At 35.0% G+C, this 23883-nt stretch overlaps 1 protein-coding gene across 7 annotated transcripts; it reads left to right on the top strand.

Moving 5' to 3' along the window:
• Window positions 1–11088: 11088 nt before the first annotated feature.
• LOC131053496 (uncharacterized) lies at window positions 11089–15444 on the top strand. Of its 7 annotated transcripts, none has more exons than XR_009107709.2 (5): window positions 11090–11948; window positions 12671–12823; window positions 13033–14242; window positions 14757–14847; window positions 14933–15444. XR_009107709.2 is itself a non-coding variant. In XM_057988114.2 (4 exons), exons 2-4 carry the CDS (start codon window positions 12731–12733, stop codon window positions 15308–15310), a joined length of 579 nt encoding a protein of 192 aa, XP_057844097.2. In that variant the 5' UTR covers window positions 11094–11948; window positions 12679–12730; the 3' UTR covers window positions 15311–15444. The 7 variants fall into 7 exon arrangements, 3 of the variants coding, with proteins under 3 accessions (XP_057844097.2, XP_057844096.2, XP_059065161.1); XR_009107707.2 differs by having other exon boundaries at window positions 14740–14847; XR_009107710.2 differs by lacking the exon at window positions 13033–14242 and having other exon boundaries at window positions 11089–11948.
• Window positions 15445–23883: the final 8439 nt, after the last annotated feature.

Raw genomic sequence — 23883 nt, 5'->3', positions numbered from 1 at the left:
AAGACCTACAAAACAATTGCATTAGATAGAAAAATCTGCACAAGACAAGGTTAGAAAGAGAAAACACCCAAGACAATGGGATTATATCATGATAAAGATATAGATATATAGATAAGAGCGTGGATAGCACAAACACAAAAGAACAGAACATAGAAACTACAATCTTGAGTTAGCAATGTAAAAGAGACCTCAATGTAAAAGGTTGTCTCAGTACCATATGTTGTCCCCAAAATACAAGAAATCATACATAGAGGAATTCTAAAATGAAGAGAAGAATGCAAAGATTGATCACTTTAAGGAAGAATGCACATAAAATTTAGAGAAGCAATCAATATTGAAGAGATAGTACATGACCCAAACACTAGCTTAATCCATCACTAGCAGTCATGCAAATATGATGACGATAGAAAAGATAGATCTAGCAAGTTGTGTTATGCCAGATGATCAAAGATTAGTAGCAACAAAATCTCTATGAAGGAAAGCCACTACCAAAAGATAAGTAGAACCAACCTTGCTATGAAGGAAAGTCACTACTAATAGAAAGGAGTAGAACCAACCTTGCTACGAAGGAAAGCCACTACTGATAGAGATGAGTAGAACCAAAATTGCTACAAAAGAAAGCCACTACTAATAGAGATAAATAGATGTTATATAGAACCAACCTCACTATGGAGGGAGGCCACTATAGATAAGATCAAGAGCCACAAAGGCCAAAGATAGATACTCGCCACATTGGGCAATAAAAAGATAGTCACTGCAATAGGTAAGAGATAGACATGTACCTCTATGGGTGAAAAAGAGATATGATAAGAATGCATGAATAAATGGAATGTGTAAAAGAGCAAGATAGAGGTAAACCTTGATATCACTTGTTGTGCAAAGAAGAAGAAGTTGCATCAATAGATGAAGAATTAATGACACCCGATTGATGTAGTTGTTGAATCTAATAATTCAAGGCCTTACATTCACTAGTGGAATGTCTAAACACTTGATGATATGCACAAAAAGAATGATTTTCTTTATTATCCTTATGAAACTTCTTACGTGTAGGAGGAGGAAGAGTAATCAAGTGGGCTTTAAGAAGTCGCAACAAAATAAGCTCTTGATTAGATAAAGGATTAGGAGTAGGAAGCAACCCTTTCTCTTGGGGAGAAGAGTTTGACTTCTCACAAGAAGAAGAAGACATGGGAATATTAGATAATGAAGGGGATGAAGACAAAGGAGAAGCTTTGTAACCTAAACCCATTGTAAAATAGTGTAATTTTGATTCCAAAGGGACCTTAACTCCTTGACCCATGCACCCAAGACCATCTTATTTATATCCATACTTGGAGGAAATATTGAACCCTAGATCACAACGTGATTGCAACTACTGCAAAGGGGGAGGATCACCTTTAATGGTATAGCCAATGGTGTTCACATGATCTCGCAGTACAAAAGAATAATCATCTTTGATAGCGGGTGTGAATGATACTTGTGGAAAGTTAAGGTGGATAGGGTTGACTTTATATTCTCCAATGAAGGAGCTTGTAAAGTCTAAGGAACCCCAATCATCACCAAGAAATGCAATTGATTGAGAAAAAGGAGTAGACATAGGACTTTCTATTTTAGGAGGATATTCTTTAGGGACAACCTTCTCATCTTGGAATAGTAACTGGTCCAATCTTTATAGGCAAAATAACATGCACGAGGGTTGGAATAGTATCTGGTCCAATCTTTATAGGAAAAATAATAGTGCCCAAAGTGGTTTTACCAATATTACCAAAATCACAAATGAACACAACAGATGTAGCAAGAGACTTAGAATCCACTTTTCTTTTGGGCTATCCATCTAGACTACAAACATTGAGTGTTGAACCAATATCAATGAGAGTTTGTCTAATGTCGATACCATTGACATTAATGATTATCATTAATGGACCTTCTTGATTTCTTACTTATGGAGGCACGAGTTCATGTGGATAGAATGTAATATTCAATGAATTTGTACAAATATTATCCATCAATGCATTTACATCTGAAGGCCTAGAAGAAGAAGGCAATGAGATCTTTTGGAGAGCTTCCTCTAGCATACCTTAATAAGTTGGAGTAGTTTGAAGCAAATCCCAAAGTGAGATCTTAGCAGGAGTAACACAAAGTTGCTGAATAAAATTGTAATCACTGGATTGCTTAACTAAAGGCTTAGGTGCTTGAGGAAGATCTGGTTGAGAAGGAGTTAAAGAAGTATTTGAGTGATCAACATTTTTATTATTTCTATGAGTGTTATAAGTGTGGGCTATCATTTTATAAGAAGGAGACTTACACTGTTTGTATCTCGTAAAAATATTTGGTGAGTCACTTTTAAAAGGAACACCACGGATAGAAATTAACTTTTTTGGAGAAGGACTAGTTGCAGTCACACAAATGATTGGTCTCTTAGGTCTGCTAGGGGCAGCAAAGACAAAAATAACATTACAGACTCTATACGACTTGTAGAAGAATTAGTTGAAGAAACTTAGTTGACATCAACATGTGGGAGATCAGATGCAACATGAGATTCATCATCCACTAATGCATCATCCTTTGAAGAGAGTATATTGGAATGAAGAAAAGGTACAGTAACATTAAGAAAGGTATCAATGATTTCATCCTCTTGCAACAAAATATCTTCTGAGATAAAATAATTTTTACAAGAGGGTAAGTGCACCAAGATGGTGAACAAAAAGGGGGGTATAAGTGGCCACTTTTTTTTTTCTTCTGAAAATGGGTAAACCTGAACTTCAAAGAGATATTTGAAGGTCATGCACTAAAAACTAAGAGTTGAGAAAAGAATAAGAATTGTAGTGCTCTGAATCTAGTTTCTAAACTACTAATTTTTTAAAAAATTGGATAAGATTAAGAGGATCAAACCTTTCACGCACAAAAAATTGTTCCTGATTTTTTTAGAAAAATATAACATAGCTGTTTTCGTGCGCTGCACAAAATATATAGTTAGATTTACTAGTTTGAAAAAACATTTGGTAGGATGATAGGTAAGAGTGAGATCTAGAAGTTGTGTATTTGTTTGTAATTTTCAATTGAGTATTTTTTTTAAATGATTTTTTGAAGTACCTGCATCCTGAAAATTTGGTACCTGTTCATGCGCTGGGCATAACTTGCATCAAAATAATCGAAAATAAAAACTTCTTTTTTTAAAAGTGTATAGAATTTAGTGTAGAACAATAATATTCAATTTATTTTGAATTTGGTCAAGTATATCAAAAGTTATTAAAAAAATGGTAGACATATGTCTGTGAGGACTGTCAAGGCATTGGTAAAGAAAATTAAAGTTTACTATGCTAATGTTGTCCAAAAATAGAAAAAAAAATATGGTCAGAAAATTGAGAAGATGTGTGAGATTATGGTGGTAATTTTAGAGATACCCACTTGATCATTTGTAAACCTGATGATGACAAAGTCGAGAAATCATGTTGGAAGATGAAAAAACGTGTAAAGGGACAAAAATGGGGGGAAAATGGGCTTGCAAGCCTTAGGGTCATTTTCCAACCCTCTTACCAAGCCAAAACCCGCACGGGTTTTGAAAAATAATAAGTACTATTCACAATTCTTCATAACCTAAACGAGTTTTGAAAAACAAAAAGTATTATTCATAGTTCTTCATAACCCACACGAGTTTTGAAAACCAAAAAGTACTATTCATAGTTCTACATAACCCGTATGGGTTATGTAGAACTAAAACCATTATTTTGTGTTTCACAAAACCCGTACGGGTTATGAGTACATAATAATGTATGCTTGTAAACTTAACATTTACTACACATATGTACATACATACATATATAATATGTGTTTATGTATGTATATATGCATATCTATAGTTATATATATATTAATATAGATATATGTATATATGTTTGTATGCATGCATGTCTCTCTTATTTTCCTCTATCTCTCTCTCTCATCTTCCTTCCCCATCACTGTATTTGTCTATTCTAAGCCCTAATTATCCTCCTTGAGTTCTATCTCATCTCTCTCCCTCTCACACTTCTCCCTCTGTCAAGTCTCTCACCCTTTTCTCCTTCTCGTTCTCTCTCTACCTCATGTCTCTCATCCTCTCATCCTTCTCCTCCTCTCTCTCCCTAACCCTCTCTCTCTCTCTCCCTCCCTCTCTCTCTCTAGTTATCCTATCCTATTCTCACCATCTCCCCCTTCTCTCTCTTTCTATCCCCCTCTCTCTCCTTCTCCCACGTCTCCCTCCCCCTCTCCATATCTTACCCTAGTCTCTCTCTCTCTCTCTCTCTCTCTCTCTCTCTCTCTCTCCCCCTCTACTTTTCTTAATCTCTCTCTCTCTCTCTCTCTCTCTCTCTCTCTCTCTCTCCTTTTCCAAATCTCCCTCTCTCTCCCCCTCTACTTTTCCAAATCTCCCTCTCTCCCTCTCTCTCTCTCTCTCTCTCTCTCTCTCTCTCTCTCTCTCTCTCCTTTTCCAAATCTCCCTCTCTCTCCCCCTCTACTTTTCCAAATCTCCCTCTCTCTCCCTCTCCCTCCATACCCCTCTCCTTATCCTATTTTCTCTCTCTCTCTCTCTCTCTCACCCTCTCCTTTTCCCAATGTCCCTCCCTCCCCCTCTCCTTATCCTAATCTCTCTCTCTCTCTGTCTCTCTGTCTCTGTCTCTGTCTCTGTCTCTGTCTCTCCCTCTACTTTTCCAAATCTCCCTCTCTCTCCCTCTCCCTCTCCCTCTCCCCCTCTCTCTCCCTCTCCCTCCATCTGCCTCTCCTTATCACACACACACACTCTCTCTCTCTCTCTCCCCACTTCCTATTTGGTTCCTAGTTTTATATAACCCGTACGGGTTATGTAGAACTAAGACAATTTTTTTTTGCATAACCCGTAGGTTTCTAAAAAGTATAATGTTCCTCAAAACCAGTACGGGTTTTGAGGAACTTTTGATTTTTTACTATAAAATATAATGTTCCTCAAAACCCGTACGAGTTTTGAGGAACTTTTGATTTTTTATTATAAAATATAATGTTCCTCAAAACCCATGAGGAACTTTTTGTTTTTTAATTGTTTTTGGCTAGGCTTGGTGTTACCAAGCCTAGCACATTTTTGAATTTCCAGAACACGCACGGGCTATGAAAAATTTCATTTTTTTTTGCATGTGGCCACTTTTCTGTTCACCATCTTGGTGCACTTACCTAAGAGGGATCAAAGACATAGAGTGACATAGGCAAAACCAAGTCACCATCACATGCATGAAAAGGAATATCATTAGTACTTTGAATAAAATTAGAAATAGAAATAATAAAAGAAGATAACAAATGCATTTTGAAAATAGAAAACTAAATTAAAGAAGCAATGCATAAATGAGTCAATCAAAGGCTGACGCATCATTTTAAAATTGTTTACAAATAACACTTTCAAAAATAATATGGAAGAAGTGTTCACGTTGAGTTCATCAAAATGTAGTGGTGCAAACATGAACATGCAAAGGGAAGAACTATATTCCCTTGAGAGCCAATTTTCCAACATACATTTAGATATCTCCAACTAGTGAAACTGTTAAAGATATCTAATTAGAGAAATTGAAAGAGCAGACATAGGGAATATTCTGCCTAAGTCTAAGCATCTTTGTCAAGGATGCCAACGTGACACACAAATGTCTGTATGGTGCACTTTAGTCTCGTATGAATCATAAACATAAAATACTTAGAAACATGAAAAACTCTACTCTACATTCTGTAGATAATATGCAAAACTAAGAAGTTAGGAATGTGATAATGAATAGTTCAGATAATAAATGTAAATTTAAAAAAAAAAAATGAATATGAATGAAATAAATAAAGCACAAGAAAATCCTCATGCATTTGAATGCCCTTAATAAGCCTACACACATGAAGAAGAGGAAAAATGTTGGGGGTTGTGTTTAGAGACCTACCTCAGTTAGACCCCCACTTTGGTGTTACCACCTCCACGGACAATCTAGATAGATAGATAGATCAAAAGATAAATAACTAGAATGATTAAATGATTAAATATATAGGGGATATGATAAATACTCAGATTCTTGAAAATGAGATAGGTAGAATGATAAAAAGATATTACCAAATGGGCTTGATAAAGCCAGGATAGTTGCAAAAGATTATTGTGAGAGCTTGAGAGTGTTGTAGCAAACTAGGGACTATTGTAGCAAGCAAGAGAACAAGAGAAAGCTGTGAGAGACAAGAGAACAAGAGATAATGCAAAGAGGAACTAGAGATATTGAAAGGAGAGAAAAGATAGATTTAAGAGGACAAAAGAGGAGAGAAAAGAGGGTTGTTGAGCCGTCTAGAAGATTCCAATCCATTTCCACTGACAAAGATAGGTGAGAAGTGTCAAAATGCACATAGCTGACATTTGAACGTTAAGATATCGTGAGATTAATGTGCAATGCACTAACATCTACATGACATGTTAGTGTCTAGATGAATCACACCTAAAAATGACAAGTAACAAGATAAACACGCAGCTAACATGAAACAAAAGCTAAAGAATAGTTGTTGAAAGGTGTCTTGAGCATATTGAGGGGGAAAAGGCTGATGCAAGGGTTGAAATGAGCCTACCAAAAATCTAGGGGAATGGACACTAAAGTGGTTACAAAAGTGTAGGTGGAATTGCAAAGTGGTCTGCAATTTTCTACTCTACAGTTACAACTATGGCATAATATATGATAAGTCAAAAGATATGAGAAACCCTAAATATTTGACAAGAAAAGCTATAAAGCCTGAAAGGCAAACCCACAATGAAACTTGTAAAGGCACACTAAAGACAACCTAAACTATATAGTGTAAAACTTGATTTTGGGGTCATGACACTAATTTGGTCTTGGATAACTACACTAATTTGTGTGTAGGTAGCATATACAACCAAGAAAACTTTTCAATTGTAAGGATCCATGTTATATTTAGTTTTATTTGTTGGATACTTTTTTTTCAAGTATTTTTATTGATGAAAACCCATAGGAGACTATGATCAATGGATGAACACCCACTGGTTGTTGAATTAGAGGATGAAAACCTTTTGGTTCTTTGGGAGAATTCTCACCTTGGGAGTGCATTAAAGCTTCACTATATTGTAGGGAAGTTTAGTTATTTAGTGCAAGCATTGTTTTTATTATAATGATTATTAAACAAACTCATTTCTTGTACAAATTAGAGTGATATCAATATAAATATCACAATTGTATTATGTTATGAAAATGGTGTCTCAACCTTGCATTTACATAACGTGTATTTATATTAAGTTTTCATTGGGGAATTAATTGGTTCAAAAATTTTCCCAAAGCTTCAGATTGGCTAGATAAGCATGTCGACAAATTTTCATTGCAAGATCATTACTAGATTTGAAGATATTAAAGTTTTCTTTTTTTAAGGTTGTGGTGAAAGGTTTAAGTTTAATTTTAAGGACTTTAGAGGCTCCAAAACATCGTGAAAATGAGTGTAACCATCATAGTAGGTTACAAGGTGATAGAGCACTTCGCGAGTTTTCCATTCTTCAAATAGTTTGACAATTGGACACCCAGTTCACAAGTTATGGCCTCTAAAAGTATGGTCTATTGAAATAGTAAATACAAAAATGCATTAGACACATAAGTGAGCTATAAAAGGGAGGAACATATGCTTATGTGTGTTTTGACACATCATAGGGCATCTATTTTGGAGATAAGGTCAGTTCCACTTTATTGGGTGTTTTTAGCCCATGATTTTGTAATATAGTTTGATGGTTTCATCTATTGTATCTCCTATTTATGAGGTGCGTGAGATAGAGGTTGTGTGTAAGACTCTTATGGCTATTGAGTTACCTCTGAATCTTTGGTTGGTGATATTATTAAGATAGATTGCTTTGCAAGTATATTATAATCTATTATTGATTCCTAAATAATATATTGGGAATCTTTTGGAGTGTGGGGGTTTTCTCCCAAATGGGTTTTTCCCATGTAAATCATTGTGTTGTCGTATGCATGCTATTTGTGCTTATTTCTGTTAAGTTTCTTTAACTGTTGTAATGATCTATAATTTTTTTTGCATTACCTTCCTCTCATGGTTAGTGTAGGAAGTTGTTCTACTACTTAACTTCCTTACATTATGTGAGTTTATGTGTGCTATTGGTTTTTAATTAATTTTTATTATTGATTCAATTTTGATCAAAGTTGTGTTTATGTGATTTATTGGACATTAATGTCTATATTTCAAATATGATATCTTACTAAAACATTCTAGGGACATTACATTGGTACTAGAGAAATTTTTTTGTTAGCCTATGAGTGGGTGGTGATGGAGGTTCTTCTATATTTGGATACATTAGAGGATATATCCCAATTTGTGATATGCTAGGATCAATCCATTCCAGTGGCCTGATAGTTATTTTTATTGCTAGAGGAATCATCCAGTTGGGCTTTCCATCAAAATGGTTTTCTCAAGATGTATTCAAAATCAACATTATTCATAATTGGTTTTTTCTTGTAACTTTGAACTATGTGCATGATATAGGATGCCACAAAATTCTTTTGATTTGTTTTTTTTTATGGAAACTAGGATGTGAATCCAACAAGAAGAAGAATTATTCAAATGAATGTAGCAGCCAAAGATAGATTAAGATAGTGGTAGTTGAAAATAGATTTAGAAGGAGAGCTATGCATCTCTTTGTTACTAGAGTTTAATCACAAGAAATAAGGTGTAGTCAAGAACTCATGTTGCAAGACAAGAAGCTCATTTTCCCACCAAATTATTGAATTTGAGAGTCTAGGTTAATTGTGTTACATTTAATTCCATACATCTAAAGAACTATACCAACAATTAATGATTGAATTCTCCATAGGGTTATGGCCTAAAGAAACTTTATGACTGCTATCCTAGGTTCATTTTTAGTACATGCCTAGCTTCCAAGTTCTTCTAGATAGTCCATTTAGGTGACACAATTCCTTCATATTGCAAACCTCTTTAGCTAAGAAAATGCCATTCACCCAACAAAAATAAAAGGGTTGAATTGTCTTCAACTTGTAAACTTGTCTTAAAATTAATGCTTAAAGATACAATGGGAGTGGAATGCTAAATTCATACAGAATGTTTTCTCTATTTTAACTTCTAGCAATGCCTTCGTTCTTTCGTTGTGATTGCACTAGCTTGAGGATGTTATGGGGCACATTTAAATATGGTAGAGCTCCAAAGAAATATAAGAGCACTTATCTATAGAGTCCAATGATATACAAAACAATGTATCCTCTGTCATGACCCCAACTTCTAATCTTGTAGAGGAGACTATTTCTAGTCCTTTACAATATCGTGCCTCAAGTACTATGCAATAACTTGCTCCGAGTAAGTAACCTTCCCCTAGTACTATGCAGAGGAATATTACCAATTAGATTAAGGTTTAATTTTCTACTTTATTCTTGTAATTTGTATGAATTGATGGACTATTAAATTGAGTCTTTTTTTTTATTAACCTTTGGCTCATCGGGGCAAGTATGAATAGCAATGCTTTGATTGAAGTGGAGTGTTGCCAAAATATTTGGTGCAAGAAACTTCAAACCTCAAGACAAGATCATTGTGGGGTGATCCAATGGATGAATTTATTTGAATTTGACCTATGAAATTATGCAAATGTTGAGAAATGTTCATATAAGAGATTAGAAAGTGTATTGAACTTTATTTTTGTTTCTTGAACTTCTTTATGTTGTTTTGCATTCATTATATCATAATTTTGGGCTTTGATTTGATTTTCTTACACACTTGCATCCTTGCATCCCTTTGGAAACATAACATCCATGTTTGTGGAAGTCTTGGGCTAACATTTGGCCAATAAAATTATATAACCCATTAAATAGACAATTTTAATGTGGTTAACATAATTCAAACTCCTTTTTTTTTAATTATGTGGGTAGTTGGAAACTAACAAATACTTTGTTCTTTTCGAGTATGTAATGAAATTTTGTATTCTTTTGATTTGTCATAAAAATCATCTATGAATTTGTTGACTATGGCACCATTAGTTTTTTAGAGGATAAAATATCCTCCAATATTTTTTTGTTTATCAACCAATAGTATTTTTCATTTAGAATCTTGAAGATCAAAAAAGCAAACTTAAGCTATCCATGTCTAAGCATCTCCTATTATAAAATTTCTTTGTGATGGCGATTTTTATATAGCTACCCATGCCCCAAATTCCCACAATCTGTGACATTTTGGTTGTTGAAGTGCAAACGTATCAAAGTTTTGTATAGATTCATCTATACCCACTAAATGGTTGTTAACTTCTATCTATACCTTGTTCATCTCTTTCATTAAACGAGTCAAAAAGTTATTGACCACCCTCTCCTCTTCATTGAACATACAAAACACAATTATATCAAATTTTTTCAAAATAAAATAAATTAAAACATATGCTAGAGAAGATTTAAAATGAAAAAGCATGAAGATTGCTTTCCAAGAATATTTTTAGTGACCTCTCTTTTTCTTTTTCTTTTATTTTCCTTCTAAAATAGACATAAAGAGTTAGAATTATGGGATTGGAAAATTATTCACACTATTTATGGGATTTTAGTTATTTCAGTAGTACTTTATGTTTGTGAGCTTTGAACAAGAAACACATCTCCGGTAAAGTTGAAGTATATAGAGAGAATTCAAAAGCACATAATCACTAAAAATTTTAGAAAACAAGTGTTGAACTTTTATGAGATTTTAGTAGTTGAAATAGAGATTGTTCCTATGAAAGCCATTGTTATGGTTTCTAACATGATATATCTCAAAATAATTGATCAAACAGAATTTATTTGAGAATATGATCTAAGGTTGTCGTGGATGAGGTCCTAAGGAAAAAAATTCGTGTATGAGGTAAATCAACCCAATTATTCATTTGAATGCTTGCCATAGTAATAAGAAAGATATCAAGACAATTGTCATAAACAAATTTTATAATATTATATAAAAAAAACACTAAAAATAAATAAGTATTCTCATGAAGAATTTAAACCTCCATATGATCATTAAAAAACAAAACCGTACATGGTGCAAAAATGTGGAAGAAAAGGGCATGCAAGAAGAGGAGGAGGAGCATCATTTTCTCTTTTGCTTAACTTAGCCCAAAAAACAGCATGAAAGGCCGTATACGCTTCTCTTTAAGTTTTTCTAGAGCTTTCGCTTTACGGATGAAGGCTTAAGGAAAGACTCTCAAAAGCATTTGAGATAAGTCCGAACGCTTCAACTTTCTGTTGCAACAATTTTCAATTGAGTTGGGTTTATCATTGAAGAGAATGGTTTTGTAAGCTCAAATTACCTGGCGTGGAAGACAAGGTGGATGCATCAAAATATTGTCAGATTACTTTCTGGGTAGTGATTTTGACTCGAATGAGATTGAATAACTGCATGCGTATACGTAATTCCCAGAAATGTGTTTGTTAAATTTCGGAAGTGCTTTTCAAGATTTCTCTTTGTGGACGAAGGTGCCTGGAAAGCAAAAGGAGGAGGGAACAACATCTCTCTTTTTCAGTCTTAATCAACTTTGCCCACTAAAAGCAACAAGCCTTAGCTGCTTTCTACTTGTTAAGTCACTTTCTTTTTCTCTTTTCGGTGTTTCCTCTTCAACCGACTTTGCCCGCTAAAGCAAGCCTTTACTCACTTCACCCTTCCTTGAATTCCCATAAGCAATATGATATGTTTTTTTTGCTGTCTTGAATCTGAATATTTTATGAGCACCAGAATTATGTAGGCTTCTTCAACAAAGTCTGCTCCAAAGAACAATGGCGTTTCGAAGGTACAAAGACCTATACCCTTTGGGTTGGAGAACAAGAAAGGGTTAGGGTTAGTGATTTTGTCACCCACGAGAAGAAAAGATCCACCACTTTTCCTTTTGACCGGCAAGGCAATTGAAGAGAGGAAGTGGATATACAGGTCAAGGGACTTCAGCATTCGACCAACCAATCCAAAACAGGACAGAGGTAAACTTTTCTCAATTCTTTTTAGGGTGAACGAAAACTAATCTTGAACGTTTTTACTATGTTGAATCTCAGGATAAAAGGCCATGTTGCTGTTTTCTGAACGTAAAATTTAGAAAACTGGGTTTTCTTGCAAGTTTGTTTTCTTTTAATAATACCCAAAACAATCTTGAGGGTTCTGTCAAATCTTAGAAAAGTAGGCGTTATTGCAATTTTATAACGTGCAGCCCCTAAAAAGGGAGTCTTATTGAATTTTCAAATTTTTTAATGAATGCCCAAAACAAATGATGATTGAGACGAGTCTTATAAACAGGGCTTGATTGGTATTATTTCTATGTAATATACTTAGAAAAACGGTTCCTGGTGCAAATCTTTGAGTTTTTATGACTTGGGACGTCATTAGGCCAAACTGATCACAGGACCTGTAAACATATCTTCAAATGGTATGAAAGATTGCTTCGATGGTTACCCAGTTTTAAAATAAGTTTTAAGTTTTCTGTTATTTCTAGTTTTCCAGAAAACAGGGGTCCTGGGAAAATAGTCTTATTGCTATTTTTCCTTTTGAAGTTTTAAACTTTTGTTTTGGAAAAATGCTGGAAATGACGTTGGACTTCATTAGGCCAAATGGATCACAGGAACTGTAAACTTATCTTTAAATGTTAAGAATATTGCTTCTATGCATATCTAATTTTCAAACGAGTTATCGAGTTTTCTGTTATTTCTAGTTCACCAGGAAACTGGGGCTTGGGAAAGTTGTTGAGGTGCACCAGGAAGAATGTATACGGATGCAAGATCATCTCAGGGATTTGGGTAGGGAGATTGCTAAGACACATTCACCATCCCGAATCTGGTCTGAGAGGCAGAGTATGAACACTCAGGTAAAATTAAATATTTCCTGTCATTAATCATAGCATGGGAACCTTGTTTGAATGGCAAGTCTTTTTCTTTTCTTGGTAGTTAAGTTGATGTTACATTTTTTTCTAAGCATTTGCCTTGATATTTCCTAGTTCTTTCCACGAACTCGGTTGTCAATGTCGCCCAATTTTCCAAGCATTTTCCTTGATATTCTTTTCCTGGTCTTTTCCAGGAACGCATCCAACATCTACAGTTTTATAGAATGCAATCTATTTAGGCTTACTTCTATCCCATTCCCTTTGCACTCTTTGCACCAACCTTCTTGCTCTGCATTAATCAATGGCATCCTCATCCTTATCTTACCGATGAAATGAGGAACACGATGCTTTGTCAGGAATTAAGCTTCAGGCAAATGGAGGAAGGTAGAGGAATCTTCAAGATTGTTTGATATGTTCATCAACCACAAGGCCTTGATGTCAAACAAATTGTAACCCTTCAGCTTTACAATTCTCTTACGGAGTTGGGAATCCATGCATTTCTCGATTCCAAAGAAAAAGAAGTCGGTGATTCATTTCCATCAACCATTGAGAATGCCATCCACTCTCCTTCAGCTCATATCGATATCTTCATTGATGGATATGCAGAGTCTCCATGGTGTTATGCAGAGCTGGTTCTCATGTTACAAGGTATGCCAAGGTCCATATACCTCCTCTTCTCTTCATATGTAATGAACGCCTTGGCATACTTTCTTTCTTTTTTCTATGTGACGAAGAGCAGAAGGCTCCACTCTATAAAACAATGAAATGATCTTAGCTGTACTTTGTAACATGAGAACCAGCTCGGCCAAAACACCATGGGGCTGCATATCCATCGGAAAAGATAGTGATATGAGCCAAAGCAGAGTGGATGACATTCTTAATGGTTGAAGGAAATGAACCACTGAGTTCTTTCTCTTCCGAATCAAGAAATGCATGGATTCCCAACTCCATAAGAGAATTGTAAAGCAGAAGGGCTACAGTTTGTTTGACATTAGGGCCCATGGGATTGACAAACACATCAAACAATCTTAAAAAATCCTCTACTTTCCTCCCTTTGTCTTAGGCTCAATTCTCGAGAAAGCATCTTGTTGCTCATTTCTTCTGTAAGATGAGGACGAGGATGCCATTGATTAACGCAAAACAGTAGTGAGAAAAATGTTGTTGGTGCAGGGAAGGGCAGAAGGAACTGGATCGGAGTAAGCATAAAGAGACTTTTAAAATGAGTGAGATCTTGGCCTCAGAAGAAGGTATATGGCTGGAGCAACAGGAAAAGAAGTATGCTGATGTGAGAAAAAGCAGCAGAAGTTAATGTTCTGTAGCAGGCAGAGAACAAATAAAGAACAGAGCATTTTGTAAGAGAACAGGGCATAAGAAGCTGTGATTATCTTGTTGCAGCCAGTGAATGTAATGGCTAGTAGCTCTATGTCTTTGGATCATAAACTAGTCTTTGTATGAGTCGGAAATATATAAAAATATATTTACTATCTGATTACTAAAAATCTGCTCTGTCTTGTTACTTGTTTCCCCTACCTTTTGACATCCGTAGTATCAGAGCTGTGAAAAGGTATGAATTTGAATGTAATGGTAGTTGCATAAGAGCTCAATATAAATTACTATGTTTGTTTTGTTCTGTCTTATTGCTACTCCCTGTGTTCCATCATCTGGTATCAGAACCTGGAGATCAGGGCAGAGCTGTTAGAAGTTGAGTCAGTGTCAACAGTCTAAATGTTAGAGCTGTAAAATGTTATGAAATTTGAGTGTAAGAAGCAGTCTGTAATGTTGTGAGTCTAAATGTAATTATGTTTTTATGAAATGAGAAGAAGCTCTGATGTAATGTTTCAATCTGTTTAATATAATTTCTAAATGTGTTGTTTTTCTCTCCCCTTAATCCTTCATGGAAGGCACCTGGTATATACAGTTTGCGGGGCACGGAGAGATTGCGGATGGTGGAGCTGAAAGCAGAATCCCTAACAGCTTTTGAAACTTGCATTCAAAGTATAAAGATCGAGGTAATACAGGTTGCTTGTAAATGAAATTGTTACTCTAAAATTAAATTGTTTTGTTTACCTGAAGCGTTTTGCAACCGATTTGCAGAAGTGGCCTTCGGAAATGAAAATATGTGGAAGGATCTTTCGTCGTGTTCATTCAGTTTTGGATTCATTCCGATTTCCTGGATTTCACTTGGCTTACACATATGACGATGCAATGAGATGGTTGTCTTTGATATGCCAGGAGACAAATTTGTCCAATAAGGCTCTGGTATGTTTTCATGTCCATTCCTCGTATAGCAATGGAGAATGGTTAATCATAAGTTTCTTGACAGAAATTTCCCCCCTTCGAACATCAATGAATCAGCTGACCGGTGAGCTTGTAACTTTTCGTGATTGGTTTATGGTTGGAGAGAGAGGCAGCGTTATTCAAGGATTTAAACAAAACTTCCAAACTCTTTGCAAGGCCTCATCTATCAGCTGATATTATTGTTATTCAGTCTGGAAATTTTAGTATTAATATTATACTTTTATTTTCATTTAATTAACAAAACTAAAGTGTTATTTATTGTATATTTGTGTATGTTAAATGGATATAAATGATATGTTACAACATAATGTCTTTTTTTAATCATCTTGATTGCATATAGATAAATCTGATATAATGTATAAACCTAATCTATTCTTCAAGATCCAATTTCTATTGCTCTTCAAAATTTTGCCCTTTTTATCTAAACATTCTCATTCAACTCTAACATAAGAACAGAGTACTGCATGGTCGATGTTCTATTACTTCAATAGCCTGTCCAAATTTATACGCCAAATTAATTCTGGGTTTTAATTCACCCTGCACATTCTTCGTGTGACAGTGTTGTTCGTAGCCTGTATGCATAGTTTACCTAATGTCTGCTGGATGGAATGACTCCATCTTGCAGGCCAGTGTAGTTGTATGCATTTTACCTGATATTTGGTGATGGGCGTGAGAAGTTAATGGGCTGTTTTTGTCTTTTCTCCTAACGGATTATTTGATAGGGCTGTTTGATGTTTCTGTTTTGTATTTCTTTTTGTTTGAATAAATTTTAACCCCTTTTATTTCATCCACCGTCTGCAATCTAATGTTTTTTATCTTCAACTTGCCATGTACTGCAAGCATGTAAACTGCTTTTCTATAACTATAAATACAAAGGCAATTGTAATTTCAAAAATCAATCAATAAAAATATGCTTTTTAGGCTGTAGCATAGTGTGTGGTTTTGCTCTGTTTTTCTGTGCAAATTAAATGCCCTGTTTTTAAAGCATTAAGTCAATAATTATTTCCTCTACTCCTCCCTTAAAACCTTTACTTGGTATCAAAGCTAAGGGAACCTCTTCCTTATTATTTTATTGTTCCTTCTTTCCATACTCTTGAAAGCCATTGGTGGCTTCCATGTCTAGTACGTGGTTGTCTGATTTCCAAACCCTTATTTTCTGAGAAAAGAATTATGAACATTAATCTTTAAGTACGAAAGCATTGTTTTGGTTTCAAGACGTGTAGGACATAGTTGAAAACAGTTTGTGGAACCAGCAGATCAAGCATCATATAACTCCCTTACAAAAGTTGAGAAAGATGCTTTGAGAGAATAGAGGAAGAAGGATGGGAAAGCTTTATTCTGAATCCATGGAGCAACACATGAGAGCATACTTTCAAAATTAGCAATAGTAAAGCAAGTCAAAGAGGCATGGGAAACAAGTCAAATTGTTTACGGCGGTATAGACAAGGTAAAGACTTAAATTACAGCTCCTTGAAGAGATTTTGAAAATTTATGAATGAGAGAATCGGATTCGGTAGAATCTTCTTTATCCATGTTGTTGGTCTAGTTAATTAAATCAAATCCCATGAAGAGGTCACAAAGGATAGGAAGATTGTTGAGAAGGTGCTTAGAAGCTTCTATTATAAATTTGACCCTCTAGCTGTGGCTTTCCAGGAAACCAAAGACTTGAGTAAGTTTACTATTGATGAGCTTCATGTCTCTCTCATCAAGCATGAATGTAGACTAAATAGGTCAAACATCTCATTGGAAAATTTATTTTATCCGAGTCCTCTATAAGCCACGGAAGAGGAGCATTGAAATTTAATTCTAAAGGTAGAGGGAGAAGTTCCTCTAGAGGGGACCTAGCAATAATTCTACAAATGTTGGTGGTAGAGGTCAAAATCAAAATTTCAGTCACCTAAGTGTCCAAGGGTTTGACATATCACACAATCAATATCATTATTGTAAAAAGTTTAGACATTATGTTCATGAATGCAAGAAAAAATACTATGACTAACATAAGCAAGGTCAAAATCAGACAAGTAGGACTCCCACAAGCACTATTTTTATTGCATGCACTAGGATTGGTAAAGCAATTCCTAAAAACTCTCTGATTGAGTGCAATATTGTCCAAGAAAGCTAATGTGACATTTGGTATTTGGATTTCAGTTGTAGCAATCACATGATAAGTATGTAGATTTGTTTTCTAGCTTGGCTAAATCAGTTCAAATTTATTTCACACTTGGTAAGAACAAGGTCTCTATTTCGGTTAATGGTACAATTAATATTCTAATCAAAAAGGGGGAGTAGAAAGTTAGGCTTGATAACTTGTATTATGTTGCTGATCTAAAACACAATTTAATAATTAATGGTCAATTGGTACAAGAAGCAATATAGTGTACATGGAAACCCATGAGTGTGTGATTTTGGACAAGTTTTCAAGCAACCAACAACTTGGCAAAGTGCAAATGACTAGCATCTAGATGTTTCTCTTGAGGATAATGCCAGATATGAAGGAAAAAATAGCCCACGTTGTTCATGAAATTAATATTGTACATTTTGGAGTTTGCCTTTAAGGTAGAAGATACAAAATTAGGAAATGAAATGATTTTTTATAATTTTAAATTTTTTTGAGGCAAACCGATTAAGCTCTAAAGAAGAAAAAGATAGTCGTGGAGAAATTCAAATAAAATTTCAATCAATTGTAAAATATGAATGTTGGTTGTGGCATTTTAGATTTGGACATTTGAGCTTTGGAGAGTTGAAGCGACTACATATGAAGAACATGGTGAAAGGTCTACCGTTAAGTGAGAAACTAGAAAGAGTTTGTGAAGGATGCATTTTGGGTGAACAACATAGAGAGTTTTTCCTAGTTTGCAAATCAACAAGAGCAAGAGCACCACTTTAAAATTATTCAGTTAGATATTTTTGGGAAAATGCAACGCCATCTATAGGAGGCTACACTAATTTTCTTAGTCTTATTAATGCTTTTACAAGGAAAACTTGGGTTTATTTTTTCAAAACACAAGTTTAAAGCATATCCTTATTTTCAAGAGTTCAAGGAACTTGCGGAGAGGCAAAGTGGCCACTGCATCAAGGCTTTGAGAATAGATAGAGATGGTGATTATATATTATAACTTTTTTGAGATTTTGTAGATCACATAGTATAGACAAGCAATTTGTAGCCCATTATGCACCTCAATAAAAGGGTGTGGTAGAGAGGAAGAATTAAACCATTATGGAGATGGCACATAATATGTTAGAAACCTATAATTTAATTGATGAATATTAGGTTGAGGCAATGACGACTATTGTTTATATCATGAATAGGTTCCCAAAAAAGAGTGTGAAGAATAAAGTCCCTCAAGAGGCTTGGACAGGCATGAAACATAGTGTTTCTGATTTTAAAGTATTCAGCTATGTTGCATATGTACATATTCCAAATGAGAGGAAAAAGTTAGAAAATAAAGGGAATAAATATATATTTGGTTGTTATTAGGAGGATACAAAGGCAAATAAATTGTTTAAACCTATCACTAGAAAGCTATATAATCACTTGTAGATATTTAATTTGTGGAGAATGAAGCATGGGATGGAAGTGTAGAGAATAATGTAAACATTACAACTATTGTTCCTCATCATGATATGGTAGATGAAGTGTTTCCATCAATTACAACTCAAATAACAACTCCTTCAACTCTTAGTATAGCACCACAAGTTGCAGCTCAAACTATACCTCCATTCATGGTAAGGAGATCTTCAAGGTTGATGTCCACATGAGGAGTATAACACGCTAGACATGCAGCTACAATAGCATCTACATCAACTAGCATTACTAGAGCAACTTTAAGTAGCACTCCAAGTAGTTATACATATTCAGATATAACTTGACAAGAATGTTGCAACATTTCACAAAGAGTTTGAGTGAGTTGTATAATGATGACAAAACAAATCCATTTTTAAGTTTTTCTTTATTTTCTTATATAGATGGTCCATTAACATTTGAAGAGGTTCTGGGTAGTGATACCTAGGTAGAAGCCATCAATGAAAAGATTGTCCAATGGAAAAAACCACACAAGGGATGTGGATGAGTTTCTCAAAGGAAAGGATATAATAAGCATAAAATAGATTTAAAAGACTAAACAAGATATGTTGATGGAAAAGTGCAAAAGCATAAAGCAAGGCTAGTTGAAAGGGCCTTCATACAGTAGCCCATAATAGATTTCAATGAAACATTTGCTCTTGTTGCACAATTGGATGCAGTTAGGACTATATTGGCTATTGCTACTCACAAGAAGTAAACGGTGTACCAAACTAATTTGAAATATAAAAATATGTAATTAATATGGGAGTGAATGTCAAATGATAAATACATCAAATCAAGAACTGGCAAATGTTGAGATACCTTAATATCTAACAAGAATCAGATCTGAAACCCTAATTAGTGTGCACAATGACATTTGTCTATTTCATTGAAGGAGTAGGAATGTTGATTCAATGACAATTAAAAAGGATTAAAGACAAGAAGCAAGCATGTGGATTATACTTAGAATGATGATGCATGTTTTAATAATACAATTAGAATGTTTATTGATATTAAAATGAATGTTCTTATCTTTAATTTTGTTTCTTTTATGATTTCAAACTCATAAGGAATGCTCTTATATACAACACAACATATAAAATCATAAATATGTACGTACTTTAATTGGTTCATAATGATTAATTAAAAAAAGAACAACAATATTCACTTTAAAATTTAGAGCGGGTGAAAGTAATCTGCATGTGTTTCACATTTATAAATTTGAATGAAAATAATAATTGAAAAATGTAAGAATCTAAATAAACTTAGATTAAATGATCACGCCCATAAGTGTATTACAATGGGATCATGTACAATTTTCTCTCAAGGATAAGGATAAGAGAAAATAAATATAAAAGTATAGTGATATGATAATATACTTATAGTAATTTAGTTTTAATATATTTTTTATAGATTAAATAATTACACCAATAGATGTATTACAATGAGATCATGTAGATTTTTCTCTAAAGGATAAGGATAAGAGAAAATAAATATAAAAGTATAGTGATATGATAATATACTTATAGTAATTTAGTTTTAATATTTTTTTTTTCTTTTTCAAATAGTTTAATAAAAATATAAAAAATATAATCATATAATAATATAAATTTAGTTTTAACATATATTTTGTCTACTTTTGTAAACAGTTTAATAGAAATATTATAATATAATAATAATAGGGAGAAGATTAGTAGATACTAGTGGGAGCAAGATGAGACAAGGAGAGAGTGAGATGAGGCAATGAGTGAAATTATAATGTTTATAAGGCATAGAGTAAAAAAGTAGGTTTCTTAGAGAACAACTAAAAACAATGGTGGGCAAGAAAACTAGATTCACAGAGCCGAACGATGAAGGATGGAGAATGGTGAGGAGGAAAAATTTCAAATGCTTTCTGCAGTCATTTCCTAATCATTCTCAATAGTTTCAGAGAAATGGGGGAGCTCGAGATCAAAGAATCCAATATGAAAAATTTGATAAAAGAAATCCACAAAAAAAAATAACTGATAAGGGTTTTCGCTCATTCTCGAACAACATTTCGATCTTCCTGCTTGGGTACTCTGGGAAGCCGATTAATCCACTGTTGCCAGAGAAGGCCTGGCCTCTAGATTATCAGAGAATAGCAACATCTAGAAAAAAGATCCTAAGCTCTCAAATCCCAATACAGAGAAGGTTCCTCAATCAGTCTTTAATGCCCTTTTCTCATTTTGATCATGTATTATCTTATAGGAATGCCCTTTCCCCCTTCTCTCCTTTTCCAAATAACATCCCCATCTCTCAGCTGAGCTTTCATGTTGACTCTCTTTTTAAGAGACATTCAGATACATGGGATACATCTCGGTCTCTTAACACTATTCGAGTAGGTAATAAGAATTCAATTAGGAATGATAATCTCCTCCCTCCAATGGCAAGAGGGTTAGCTAAAGATTGCCATACTGGATAGGTTCTGAAAGCTTTTGGAGCTGTAGAGAGAGAATAAACTATTACATCCCAAGAAGGAGAGATTAGATCAAAGGAAAAAATCCTTAAGTTTGGAAGACAAAGTAATTGAGGCCCCATCTTAAAAAATTCTGTTGGTGTAAATAAATATTCATTTTGGATATTATTACACTTTACTTAAGTTAACTTAGGATAATGCATCTCTTCGTAGTTTGGATTTGAGACACTTAGGGAAGTGTGCACAATAGGATAGAGCTTGTAGGAGAAATTCCACCTTTTGTGGTCTTATTTTGCTATTACACTCCACATTCGGTGGGTCATCCACCTCTTATGGAATATTATATTATTTCTCCTACCTACCCCTAGTATTTCTTACCTACCCTTGTTTCTCATTGAGCCACATGTCATAATTGTGTGCTCGTACATCCATATGGCCTTGCCTATATAAGTAGGCCTATATTCATTGTATTGGTTAATCCAGTTGATCATTTGCATATTGATGAGAATACAGTTTGTTCTTGTCATTCTATTGTCTCTCTTTTTATGCTTTTCATTGTGCCCTTGATCTTGGAAAAATCCTACATGGTATCAGAGCCATTGGGGCTTCATTGATTAGTCTTTTGAAGACATTTTGGAGGCTTCAATTTTTGGATTTGGGGATCTTCATTTTTTGGGGGAATCGTACAGCGATTTGGACATCACGGTTGAATCCGGGAGGCCGTTTCCATGAATTTTGACTATAAAGTCGACCTATTTTGGTGAGAAATTTTTTTGCCCATTTTTGCTATTATTGTACGGATTTCGAAAAAAAATTTGTAAAGAAAAATTTTCTGAAAAACAAAAAAATTCGAAAAAGGCGATCGAAAAAAAAAAAAGGAAAAAAAATAAAAATTATTTTTTTAGGGGGGCTCCCATGACCACCTCCTTCTTCGTACTCTGTCGGTTTTTTTTGTAGATTTTTTACGGGCCTTGCCGCCTGTACTTCCCGGTCTCTGTGTCTGCTTCGGCCTCTGTCCTGATCGTGTACTGCGTGGTACTACCGCCATCGTCCATGGGTTTTTCTAGCGCTGCTACCACCACCTGGCATCGCAGCCGATAGTCTGCTTGTTGGCCGGGCCCTACCGCCAATAGACCTCCCTCCCACCGACAGCTCACTTCCCACCGCCGACACCTCTCCACCCCATTGGCACCGTCCGCTCCGGCAAACAGCTTCCGGTCACTTCCCGCCATCCTCCTCCTCTCCGGTAGTCCTTAAAACCGACGGAACTGCATCCACCACGTGGCAGGCGGCCACTGGCCCGTGGTCAACATCCGTACAAACTGTCAATCAACCTGCACAGTTAGCATATTTGCCACGTGTCATCAGTCCGTATGGTACGGACATCGAATGGGCAAGGAGGCAAATTTTTTTGATGAGTAGACGGGCATCAAATTTAAGCCCATCATTTGCTGACGTCAGTACCACATTAGTAGATTTTTGAAAATTTTTGACCCCCTCTTCATTGAGCTTTTCAGTTTTGCAGTTCAACATTGAAAGGCCATATCTTGCTCATTTTTGCTCCTTTTTTGGTGCAATTTTTTTTGAAATGGGATAAAATTTTGTTCTCTTCATAGTGGTGTGGTTATTTTCTAATTTTAGTGCACAAGTTTTTTGAAATTTTTGGATTCTCTCAGCTGTACCTGTCTAATCCCCAATTCTGCAACTTCAAAGGCCTTGTTTGAGCTCATACGACCTCCTTTTTAGGTGTCATTTTTTTTGAAAGTGCATGTTTTTTTGTCTACTTTCATAATATATGATCAGATTTCAAATATTTTGAGTGGAAGTTGTACTTTCAGATATTGGTCTTATTTGGCCTATTAGGTACTTGTAAAGTGCTTGGATCTTAATTTAGATCTCTTGCATTATTAGTTTGAGTCTCTTTTGGCCTTATTGAGGTAGTTGTAAAATTGAAATCACAAGCCCACTTTGCCATTTTTTGCAAGTGGCCCATTGTATACGCACTACGTATAAAGTGTCAAATCATCACTTTTGGGGGGGTTCTTTGATTGAGTGAATTTGGGGGGGTGTCTTGTGTGATTGTGCCTCTCTTTGTGCTCTTTCATTTTTGTTGCAATGAGTCCTCATAAATTTCCACCTTTAACTCCACATAATTATGCATCATGGAAAATTAAAGTATGGAGTAAATTAATGGAAAAGGGTCTCACACATTACATAGATGGAACAATAGCAGCACCACCTAATCCTAAGGCTAATCCTAATGCTCAATTAGAATGGCTCACTAAGAATTGCATGGCTCTTGGAACTTTGTACAAGTATGTATCAGATGACCTCATCTTTCATATTGAAAAGTGTACTACAATCAAAGATGCTTGGGATATGTTTCAGAAATTGTATGGACAATGAGCTCACCAACTTGGATCCCAAGAGTTTTGATACAATCCAAGATTATGTCACCAAAGCAAATGAGTTAAGAGCAAAGCTTAAGGATTGTGGAATTGACAAAAAGGATGCTCAGTTGATATTCAACTTGTTGGACAAGCTTGCACCAAAATATGCAGCATTTGTGTCTAGCTTCCAAACTCATCGTTTGATAGTGGGGAGTTCCTATGTTATGCTTTCATTTGATGCTTTCACAGAAATATTGATATTGGAACAATCTAAGTTGTTGAACATGGGACTTCTCAAGTCTTCAAAGTCCAAGGCTTTGGTGGCTAATCAAGGGAAGCAAGGAAGTCAAGGCAAAGA

Source organism: Cryptomeria japonica, chromosome 7, assembly GCF_030272615.1.
Source record: "Cryptomeria japonica chromosome 7, Sugi_1.0, whole genome shotgun sequence".
NCBI classification, from domain to species: domain Eukaryota; kingdom Viridiplantae; phylum Streptophyta; class Pinopsida; order Cupressales; family Cupressaceae; genus Cryptomeria; species Cryptomeria japonica.
The sequence above is the reverse complement of the archived record's forward strand: the minus strand, read 5'-3'. Positions and strand labels throughout refer to the sequence as shown.